Raw genomic sequence first — 11,381 nt, 5'->3', positions numbered from 1 at the left:
AGGTCTGTAGTTTTCCTTCCTGTTAGTTCTCTGTCTGGTTTTGGGATTAAGGTAATGTTGGCTTCATAGAATGAGTTTGTCAGGGTTGCTTCTTTTTCTATTGTTTTGAAGAGTTTGTAGAGGATTGGGGTCAGTTCTGTTCGGAATGTTTTGTAGAATTCTGGAGTGAAGCTGTCTGGGCCTGGGCTTTTCTTTGTTGAGAGGTCTTTAATCACTGATTCAATCTCTACTTCAGTTATGGGTTTGTTCAGGTCGTTTGTTGCCTCTGGACTAAGTTTTGGCAGGTGGTAGAAGTCTAAGAACTTTTCCATTTCTTGTTGGTCTTCTGATTTGTTGGAGTACAGTGCTTTGTAGTAATTTCTAATTATGGCCTTAATGGTTGTAACGTCTGTTGTTATGTTGCCTTTTTCATCTTTGATGCTGTTAATTCTTGCCTTCTCTTGTTTTTCTTTGTCAGTCGGGCCAGTGGGGTGTCTATCTTGTTTATCTTCTCAAAAAACCAGCTTTTTGATTCATTGATTTTGTGTATGGTTTTTTTTATTTCTATCTGGTTGATTTCCTCCCTTGTTTTGATGATTTCTTGTTTCCTATTGTGTGTGGGGCACTTCTGCTGTTGTTTTTCCAATTCCTAGAGGTGTGTGTTTAGTTCCTGTATTTGGCACCTCTCTTGAGCCTTGACATGAGCTCCAATTGCAATGAGTTTACCCCGTACCACTGCTTTGGCAGTTTCCCACAAATTTTGGAATGTTGTGTCAGAGTTTTCATTGGTTTCCATAAATTTTTTGATCTCATCTTTAATTTCTTCTCTGATCCATTGTTCGTTTAATAGCATATTGTTCAGCCTCCAAGAGTTTCTGTATTTCCTGGGGCATTTTGAATTGCTGATTTCCAGCTTCATTCCGTGGTGGTCTGAGAGGGTACATGGTATGATTCCTATCTTTTTGAAGTTATTTAGGTTTGCTTTGTGTCCTATCATGTGGTCGATCCTGGAGAAGGTGCCATGCACTGCTGAAAAAAATGTATAATCTGTGGCCTTAGGGTAAAAAATTCTATAAATGTCAACCAAGTCCAGTTGTTCTATTGTTTGTACGAGCTCTGTTGTTTCTTTGTTGAGTTTTTTTTTTTGTTGATCTGTCTATTGTTATTAGTGGGGTGTTAAGATCACCCACTATTATTGTGTGCATATCTATGTCTCCCCTTAAGTCCATGAGTAATTGCTTCACGTTTGAATTTGGTGCATATATGAACAAAGCCAATAAGACCATACAAGAAATGAAAGACAACCTCAGAAAATCAAATATTACGATTATTGGCCTTCCTGAAGGAGCGGAAAAAGAGTCAGGAATGCAAATGGTGCTCGACGAAATTATACAGGAAAACTTCCAAAACACTTGGAACATGAACCCAGCCCAAATCCTGGACGGTCAGAGGACTCCCAGCAGATATGACCCAAAGCGATCTTCACCCAGACATATGGTGCTCAAGTTCCACTCCAATGAAGACAAAGAAAGAATCCTGAGACAAGTACGAAGCAGGGAAGCCACTGGTTTGGCAGTAGAGCAACCAGTACTTGGGATGCAGGCTTCACAGTCACTGCCTTTGCCCACTGAATGTCAATGACTGTTGCCAGAACCCGGTTGTTTCCTCTTTTTTTTTTTTTTTTTTTTTTATCTTTCACTGTCTCATCGATTGAAGGTCTTATGTCTGAAGTTGTTCTGACAGTGTATAATTGTCAAAAGACTAAGAAACATTACTGCCAGGTACCAATCTCATGGAATCTCCATGTATTTAGGAAATTTTTGACACTGGAAAGGTTTGATCAATGCTAATTAGAGAAAGGATGTGTCTAATGGCCCCAGTTGATCTAGATTCCTCAAGGCCCATTTTGTGCTCTGTTTATTAAGCATAGTGATATCTTATAAAAAAAGAAATAGTGTTTATATAGAATGTGCTTTTAGAAACTGGTCATTAAATTCACAGGTCATTAGAATAAACATGAAAGAAGACATATAATGTAAAAGTCACTGAGGAAAGTAGAGGAGAAAGGAAAGTGATCTTGTCTTGGAGAGAAATATCCTCTGTAGTTGTAACATGCCATGGCTCTTACCTCATCCAATTGGCAAAAGAAGTATCCTTTCCATACATGTACTCATGGCTGCTCATGCCCTTGGCTATCTGAGTTTCAAAAAAATAGGTTTATATGTTTCTGAAATGGGGGTAGTTCGTCAGAAGTATTAACAACACTATCATCAAGTTCTGTGACATTACATGAGTCAAACACATGTTGATTCTTTACATAGTGTTGGTACACATTTATTCTGGTTTATTTCCCTACAGTAGAAGCCCATAGAGGAGATTGCCACTGCTTTATTTTTAACAGCCCAGTGATATTTTCTATGCTAATATTTATTTATTTATTGGAATTATTTATTTTTATTACTAAGTCAGATGTACAGAGAGGACGAGAGAGAGAGAGAGAGAGAGAGAGAGAGACACCTACCATGTGATGAGCCACTCCCCCAACTAACCACAACAGCCAGTGCTGTGCTGATCCCAAGTTGGAAACCAGGAAACTCTTTGGGATCTCCCATGCAGGTGCAGGGTCCAAGGATTTGGACTGTCCTCAACTGCTATCCTAGGCCACAAGCAGGGAGCTGGATGGCAAGTGGAACTGCTGGGATTAGAAACAGTGCCCAGTTTTGATCCCAGCAGGTTCTAACTGAGGACTTTAGCCACAAGGCCATGACGCCGAGCCCTATGCTAATCTTTACAGCCTGGTTGATCATGTTGGCTCAACTCACGCCATAATGTGTAGAAGTACACATGAATCAGTCTCATGCTAGGCAGGTGAAAAGCCATCAGACTGGAAAGGGATGTGCTTCTTACCTGCCAGCTGTACCCACTGTTGGCTTCCTCTTCCACTTTTGTGATCTTGCCCTCAAAAGGACCAAAGTGCAACCCCAAAGGCAGATCAGATGCTTCATTAAATACTCCAAGCCCAGCCTCCGGAATGCTCGATGGGCCAACTCGAAGTCCAGTGGGCACACTGAGGAGAGCACGACTAGGATGTCCCTTTTCCACTGGATTGTCCTTTAGAAACACGGGGGGTCCATGAGCAGCACAGCTCTTCAGGAAGCAGATCTGACACTTCTCACAATCTGGAGATGAGAGTGGAAGGGATTAGGAAAGTATATCAAATGTTGCTGGCTATAGAGAGCATCAGAGGCAGCCAAGTGCTCACATCACTCAGTCTCAGTCTTGCACCCCAAGTTACCAGAAGACAGAATGATGTAAGACCAAATTACAAGTGGAATTTCAATTCAGATTTTTCTTTGCGGATGTGCCAAAGGGTCACTTACACAGGTAGTCATCATCCTCAATCTCACTGAACTCTTTGTATGTCTAACTCTTTCTTCCTTTCAAGTTGTACATCTGAAATTCTTCATTCTCATCCTTTCTTCTGAGTTCTGAGATGGAGAGACTAAGTCAGTGAAGTTATCAGTTCTTTTGGGTTTAATGTTTCAAATAAAATAAAGGGCTTTCAAGACACGGAAAAACTGCATGGACATTTGTTTTTCATTCCAATCTCTGGTTTTAATTCATTTCCCCTGAAGTTTGAATATCTGTTTACTTAAACAACAAAGAATGATACATCTAGAGATTGACACAGCAGTTGAGAATATTAGAGCATACAGAAGGCAGAGAGAGGTGGGGAGGTTCACTCCTTGAGTAACCTGGATAGCACCCAAATCAGTCTCAGATCAGAAAGCTTTATTCAGTTTTCCCAGGGGGTTGTAAGACCTCAAGCACTTATCTCCTCACCAAGTGTTATTAAGTTGTATATCAACAATTTGCTAGAGTCAGAGATAGGGTCAGTTCTGGAACCCAGGCACTCTGCCATGGGAAACAGGCATAGTACTGGCATCTTCACTCCTAGGACAACTGAATTTCTCTCTATAAAGGTTTTGCATATAAGATAAGCAACCTGATCCCGATTATTATTTTTTTTTTAGATAATCCCCCAAAGAGCTTAAAATACATGTTTCTAGAGCCTCTATTTGTTTTGTGTTGAGTATGACCCAAGCATGCAATTGCATCCCTCACAGCTTGACCATCCTCATCAAGCCTCACCCTCCTTGGGCTTCCTAGTGGGCCTAGAGAGACAACTCCTGAAATTATTTTCTTACCAAGTTTTTGTGTAGAGTGCTGTCCTGAGCTGTTTGATTCCTTAAGATGGAACACTGCTTTCTGGCCCTTCTTTGAGTCAGTTGTGTTTAGTGAATTTTCTGTTCCTGATGATTCCTTCGTACTGATTTCATTATGTAAAGGCCCGCTGGACTTTCCCTTTAGTGAGAAAGTAACATGTTTTTTTTTAAACTCTCTGTTCAGTCCAGTTGTTCTTTGTAATTGCAAAGTGTTTTCAGGTACATGGCATTCTTTAATGTATCAGCAAACATGGGAACTATGTGAGGTGATTGAATACTGAAGGGAAAAGCAGTGTCTGTGTTTCTAGTGTATTTGGGGATAGATCACATCATTTGAGGCGGTTTCTCTCCAGATGGTTTTCAATTTTCTCTGCAGAAGTGAAAGTGGAAAAGGGGAGGACATTTAGATAGGTAATCTGGAGAACAACATTTGGGAAAGCATGTCGGTAGGGCTTCTTTAGAAAAGTATGTCTTGGGCTCGGCGGCATGGCCTAGTGACTAAAGTCCTCGCTTTTTACACCCCAGGATTATATGGGCACCGGTTCTAATCCTGGCAGCTCTACATCCAATCCAGCTCCCTGCTTGTGGCCTGGGAAAGCAATTGAGGACAGCCCAATGCATTGGGACACTGCACGTGCATAAGTAACCCAGAAGATGTTCCTGGTTCCTGTCTTCAGATACATATATGTGTGTGTGTGTGTGTGTGTATGAATATATATATATATATATATATATTTCTTTAAAATTCCATGGACTTGCTTTTCTGTTTTATCAGAAATTGTTGAATTAATTTTCCAGAAAATTTGGGGAAGTTCTTCATGATGCAAACTCTGCCAAAATTTTGGAGAAGTATTTGTAATCAAATGGAAACTCAGAAGTCACGTTGTATTGTCGAAGCAACAGGAAACAAAAATAATTGCAAACATTGGAAGGACTGCGTACTTAGTACCCAGAGAAAGAGGAGGTTGTTTTGTCCTACAAGAATGAGGACATGAGTTTAAGATGCAATTCTGTTTACTGTATGAATGAACACAAAGGGAAGTTTAAGTTACTGCCTGTTTGATACATTCTCAGCATTAAAGCCTGGAATCTTCAGGCTTGGATGCTCTCTCTCTCTCTCCCTTAAAATTTTGTGTTTCTTTGTAAGGAACATTTCCAGAGAGAAAGAGAGACAAATATTATCAATCCACTGGATCATTCCCAAGTCACGGCTACAGCCAGAGCAAAGCTGATCTGAAGCCCAGAACCAGGAGCCTCCTCCAGGTCTCCCACATGGTGCCATAGTCCTAAGTCTTTGGGCCATCCTCCACTGCTTTCCCAGGCCATCAGCAGGGAACTGGATGGGAAGTGGAACAGCTGGGAAATGAACTGGCTTCCACAAGGGACCTCGGCGTGTGCAAGGTGAGGATTTAGCCACTAGGCCCTTGGAGACTCTGCTCTAAATAAAGTCCCTATGAAGGTGCGGACACCCACTCTTATCTCAAACATTTCACAGTACTATACCTCACATTCCTCAACGTTTAAATGAGTGTATTTCAGTAACTGATTCATAGGGTTGTTGGAAGGTTTAACTGTGTGTGTTGATGATAAAACTTACAAACAAAGTCTGAAATTCTGTGACATCAAGACAAGAAGTAGCTATTATTTGGCTTGTCTTGTTTAATGTTCATGATCTATTATGAAAGATCTATTATGAAAGCTATTATGAAAGATCATGACAGGAAGAAGACAGTTACCTTTCTTTCTTACCTGTGAGGGACTTAAGAGGAATATTATTTATTGATTTATTATTATCTCTTTTAGTGAATAGGTTTTAAAAGCTACTCACCTTCTGCTGTCTGGTGTGTTTCTTTTTGCAGGTCATGCGACAAATTTTGACTAGAAAGTGATGAGAAAGCATTGATAAATATTTCAAAATTTTGCAAACTCCATCTACCATGTATGCTGAGTGAGAGGCCCTATGCCTCCTCTTCCTGGATCCTCTTTTTGACACATCCCTAACCTTGAATCTGTCACCCCCATTTTACCTTGTTGGATGCATTCCAACAACAAGCACGACCTCACCACATACATTGAAACACTTACACACAGACTTCTCATATCTAACAATAAGAGTTAACTGATGGAGAATGTCAATGGGAATTGGAAGGTACACTTACATTAAAGTGAGAATATCATTCTTTTGTAGAATTATAGTATAGGCTGATTTAGTTGCTGAGCTCCATGCAGTAGGTTTGGATAACACAGCAACTTCAAAGGTGTGAAGAGAACAGCTCTCTTGTTTGGCAGGACCTAGGGTAGCTGCCAGCAGTTTGGCAGGGTCTGGTGGGTGTCTCTCTAACCACCTTGACACAGTTTCATCCCCTTTTTGCACAGACACTCAACCACTGCACTAAGAATTCTGTAATCGATTGAGGCATTGCAGTGCAGAACTGCTGTGCAGTGCCAGTTATGGGTTATTTCACTTGTCTTTGCCTAGCTAATTATTATTAGGAACTTGTAACTGGAATAAAGGTTATAACACATCTTCTAGTTTGACTGTTGCCACCCTAACCATTAAATGTTTTGGAGAGTATAAACCAGATAAAATAATCTCTCTCACTTCCTTACACTTACACTTACATAGCGTAAAACTTATTTCAAAGTCAACAGATTGCTAATGAAAGAAAAGCTTTGGCCAAGGTAAGTTACATGGAATACAAATTACTTGAAAGTATGTCACTGAAACATAAGTCCACATAGTACACACCAAAGGGATTTCGTTTAAATGAAGTATTTCAAGATTATTTTTAACAAAATTGTGCAGTTTTAAGAACCTGTTGTCTTGCAAAAGACTGTTTTACCATAGAAAAGATAAAAGTAACATTTTTCTAAATATCTTTACATTGTTTAACTTGAACAGCAAAATGTTCTCATTGCCAGACTGTTTTGATGGCACTGCTTTGTTCTATCTATGTCTTGTGTGCAATTGTGGTCCCTTCAGCTTTTATTTTCCTAGGATTAGACTTGGCTGTTCATTATCTCTTGTCTTTTCTGAGAAGATTGTTGTTTGGAATTTGATTGGAGTTCTTGAATTGCTTCATTACTTTTAGTAATATAGACCTGTTCTTTAAATATTTATATGCATTTTAGTGCACAGTCAGATGAAAAGAGAGGAGGAGAAACAGAGAGGAAGATTGCCCCTCTGCTGATTCACTCTCCAAGTGGCAACAGCAGGCAGAGCTGAGCCAACCCAAATTCTGGAACCAGGATCCTCTTCCTGGTCTCGATCATAGTTGCAGGGTCCCAAGGTTTTGGGCCATTCCTGCCTGTTTTTCCAGGCCACAAGCATGGAGCTGGATGGAAACCAGGATTAAAATCGGTAGCCATAGTGTGTCCTGACATGTGTAAATTGAGGATTTATTTGGTAAACAACCACCCTTTACCCTATATGAACATTTTCATGATGCTGATTATACAAGTCTAGAAACATGGTGAATTTCTCCATGCTTTAATTTCTGTATATCTCTAATCTAGTTTATTTTGATATGGTTTCATTAGATATGATTTAATTTAGTTTAGCTTAATTAGTATTCTATAATGTTCATCATAGAATTCTTTTGCCAGAGTCCAGCTCCATCTGGGTTCAGAATTCAAGAAGGCTGCATGGGTGATGCACCAAGAGGAATAAAACAGACCACTACAATTCCAGGATCACAATGGACAATGCGGGAAAGCTGCACCCTTTATTTTACAGAAGCAATCTCAAGTTCTGACACAGATGTTTGACATCAATGTCAAAAGGGTGTATCCAAGTGTAATTCTGCCATTGGTTTCACCTAAAATCAATAGAAGTTCCTAGTACAAATCTTATGCTATAACTAAATCTTTTATCACAAAGCAAATGAGAATCTAAAGAACAAGGCAAGAATGAAACCCTAAATACGAGTCCCTTGATTAGCATGGGGTCAATGGAGACAGCCAAGGCAGTAAACATAATAAAAGGCCCTTTTGCAAGATGTTATTATTGACCTTATCCTCCAAGCACACACTAAGTATAAAGCCAACTCTATGGTAGCAAATAATGCCTGAAAGGGTTTGAATTCTTCATCAGGGTGGTCCAGTGTGTTCATGCAAAGGAAGTTAGAGCTGCATTCAGGTTGTTGTAGAGACATCCACCGGACCCTGCCATAGAGCAGGTAATTGCTTGAGGCCATGCCTGCAATGGACAAATAATCTTCACACCTTTGTCCGCCACATCCACTGCATGTACCCCAGCACTTCCCCTACTCTTATCATTAAATTTGAGCGTGTGGAGTTCTCTGCGAGTGTTTGAATCATGGAGCTCAGTCATTGGAACATGAATGGGCCAAAAGACAATACAAAGAGGAGAGCAATTAGTGTGATTCTGAAAATAAGAGAAAATGGAGGAAATGTCTTGTCAGAAATGAAAGATGAAAGAGATTGCAAAAATTGATTAGCAACACATCCCATTTAATGGCCTGAAGTTGAGAGTGAGAGATGGCAGAAATCTGGGCATTTAATTTGTGGATGCAAAGACTAGGAGATGTGTCATTCCATACACTTGGAGGTGAACTTTAATATTTCTGTGAGAGACAATGGAGTCATTATAAGGGAGAGGAGTGACACAAATCGATTTGTAAATACTGTGGCAAGTGGTACCAAATCTGGTTTTGAAGTGTTGAATTTCATTGCCAATGAATGATGGTAAAAGCTAACAACAAGTGAAACCAAACTATGTAAGGTGCATGCCAAAGATACCAATGATCCTTTCCATCTTTGGCAGAGAATACCATTTCCCATCTGAGGTTTAGCCATTCTTATCCAGCAGCCAGAGACAAGAGTAGCAACTTTGCACAGTTTTAGCAAGCTACAGGTGAGTTTCATAATTTTTAGTCTGACATCTCCAAGCATTGAAATAATTTACATTAGCCTACACAGAAGATGAATTGGCCACTTTACTTGGAAACTTCATGAATTAACATTGCTGTAACACTCACTGATACAAACATGCAATAGAGTCTGTGTGAGATGCTAAGAGTGATTTTTTTAACACATGCTCATGAGTATGGCTATGAATTTAAACAGCTAGAAATGTTACCACAAAATTCCACATCTAGGATCATCTATGAACAGTGAATAAATGTGCATATATGGTTTTGCTAACTGGAAATTTAATAGCTTCATGTCTCTAGTGCAATATTTCAGTCTGTTTGTTCATTTCAGCTCATGGTGTAAAATCCATGGAACAGACACATTCTATCACATGAAGTCCCACAAATAGCTGGACTTGATCTACATTACTTTTCCCAGTCTGGCACAGAATCAAAAACACAAATGACATATATATCACAGAATTTGTTGCTTATTCAATATTATTGTAAATTAACACATTTTTTCAAGATTTTATTGATATTGGAAAGTCGGATATACAGAGAGGTGGAGAGACAAAGAGGAAGATCTTCCATCAGATGTTTCACTCCCTTAGTGAGCCGCAATGGGCCGTTATGCGCCAATCCAATGCCGGGACCAGGAACCTCTTCCGGGTCTCCCATACGGTGCAGGGTCCCAAAGCTTTGGGCCGTCCTAGACTGCTTTACCAGGCTACAAGCAGAGACCTGGATGGGAAGTTGAGCTGCCAGGATTAGAACCGGTGCCCATATGGGATCCCGGGTCTTTCAAGGAGAGGACTTTTGAGACTAGGCCATGCCGCTGGCCCTAACACATTTTTTACTACAAGTTTCACTGTGACCTCTGTATTTCCCTTCAAGTGCCATGGCAGAGAAGGTCATATCATAAATGCCAGAATTCTGAGCATTTTTACGCATCTCCAACAGATCAAATTCTAAATTTAAAGCTATCTGGAGAGAAAAAAAAAAGATGGCCGACTGCAGAGAGCTGGTGTAGGGTGGAGTAGGGAAGGAGGGGAGCCGATCCAGCAGAGAAACAGGCCAGGAGGCGCTAAACTGTAGGGAGAAGAGCGAGAAGGTCACTGGAGTTCACTAAAGCAAGAAGATCTACACAGCGTGAAGGAACAGCCGCAAAAAGTAGGAAAGAAAATACAGCATGCCGCGAGAAACCTGGTGAGTCACGATCCCAGGCAGGGGGAAGGCGGCAGAGGCTCAACCTTCCCAGGGAAAACAGAGGCGGCTGGAAGGATAGGCGCCCACACCGACAGGGGCACCAGTCCCCTGGAAGGCAGGAGCCCCCAGAGGAGGCTACTGGACTGATCATTGGGTGCATTATCCCTGCAGAAGTGGAGGAAAAGCAGGGGAGATTTCCCAGAGGCTTGCCTACCCGCTGCTCAGCGGCGGTGGGAGAGTGCAGAGGGAACAGGAGCCGCGCTGTGGGACTGGGACTCAGAGATACCCATATCGGCTCCGAGCTGAGGACTGGCTGGGGGAGAGTCCGTGGATCTTGTTGCTGGACTCGCCCGGAGCCCCAGAGGCTGGGCAACGCTCGACAGGGCCTCACGTCCTGGGCAGAGGAGCAGACTAGTGGGGGCATGTCTCACCTCAAGGGCTCTGTGCCTCTCAGAGATCCGATTCCATCCTTGAGAGAGTGCAGCTGAGGAAGTGACTTCTTCAGGGCAGAGTCCCCAGCTGGGCTCAGCTAGAGAGGCCAGACTGGAGCTGGCTCAGCTGAACTGGCCGGACAGGTTTTCCCAGCAGGAGCCCGCTCGGAAAGACCTGCCTGTGGTGTTGCAGCCCTCAGTGGAGCAGCGCTTCCGAGTTTGGCACTGGGGCAGTGGAGATTTCCAGCCCAGCACAGGCCAGGGTTGGGGATTTTAGGCTCCGAGCAGCAGGAGCCCTTGCTGTGCTAACCTCAAGCCCTGAAGGAGAGTCTCGGCTCAGCACTGAGGCAGAGACCCCCGCTGTATTAGCCTTGTGACCCAAAGCCCAGGTGCGGCTTGGCAGAGTGAATCTATAGGGCACTGCCTTTGAGAGGGAGCCACAGGGGAAGGGGCCTGGCACTAGGGCTGGCCCACAAAGCCTCCTGACCCAGCTTGGGGCTGTGATCTACAGACCCTGAAAGCAGCTGGTAACTCAGGCTGTAAGCCCTGCTGGGCTCAGCCGGAGACCCCAAACCAGAGCCGGCTCAGCTGAATCACCGCTAAAACCTCAAAACAACAAGAAGCAAAAACACAAGGAGGAGAAGTATCAGAAAAAGCAATGA

General features: G+C 42.2%; 1 protein-coding gene across 1 annotated transcript; it reads right to left on the bottom strand.

Annotated features, from left to right (window-relative positions):
- Window positions 1–2,103: 2,103 nt before the first annotated feature.
- LOC131478719 (histone-lysine N-methyltransferase PRDM7-like) lies at window positions 2,104–8,538 on the bottom strand. Its single transcript, XM_058659294.1, has 3 exons — window positions 8,430–8,538; window positions 2,887–3,158; window positions 2,104–2,175 (listed from the first exon to the last, which is right to left on the bottom strand). Exons 1-3 carry the CDS (start codon window positions 8,536–8,538, stop codon window positions 2,104–2,106), a joined length of 453 nt encoding a protein of 150 aa, XP_058515277.1.
- Window positions 8,539–11,381: the final 2,843 nt, after the last annotated feature.

The sequence above is a fragment of the Ochotona princeps genome, chromosome Y (assembly GCF_030435755.1).
Source record: "Ochotona princeps isolate mOchPri1 chromosome Y, mOchPri1.hap1, whole genome shotgun sequence".
NCBI classification, from domain to species: Eukaryota; Metazoa; Chordata; class Mammalia; order Lagomorpha; family Ochotonidae; genus Ochotona; species Ochotona princeps.
Note: the sequence above shows the minus strand (reverse complement) of the source record. Positions and strands in the feature narration are given on the sequence as shown.

What these genes read in the sequence shown, in the direction of transcription:
- LOC131478719 (XM_058659294.1), bottom strand. Translation starts at nt 8,538, where the DNA reads ATGACTGAGCTCCATGATTCAAACACTCGCAGAGAACTCCACACGCTC. An exon ending in AGTGGATGTGGCGGACAAAG is followed by an intron (nt 3,159 to 8,429) that starts GTGTGAAGATTA and finishes TCTCATCTCCAG; the next exon opens with ATTGTGAGAAGTGTCAGATC. An exon ending in ACAGTGGGTACAGCTGGCAG is followed by an intron (nt 2,176 to 2,886) that starts GTAAGAAGCACA and finishes TTTGAAACTCAG; the next exon opens with ATAGCCAAGGGCATGAGCAG.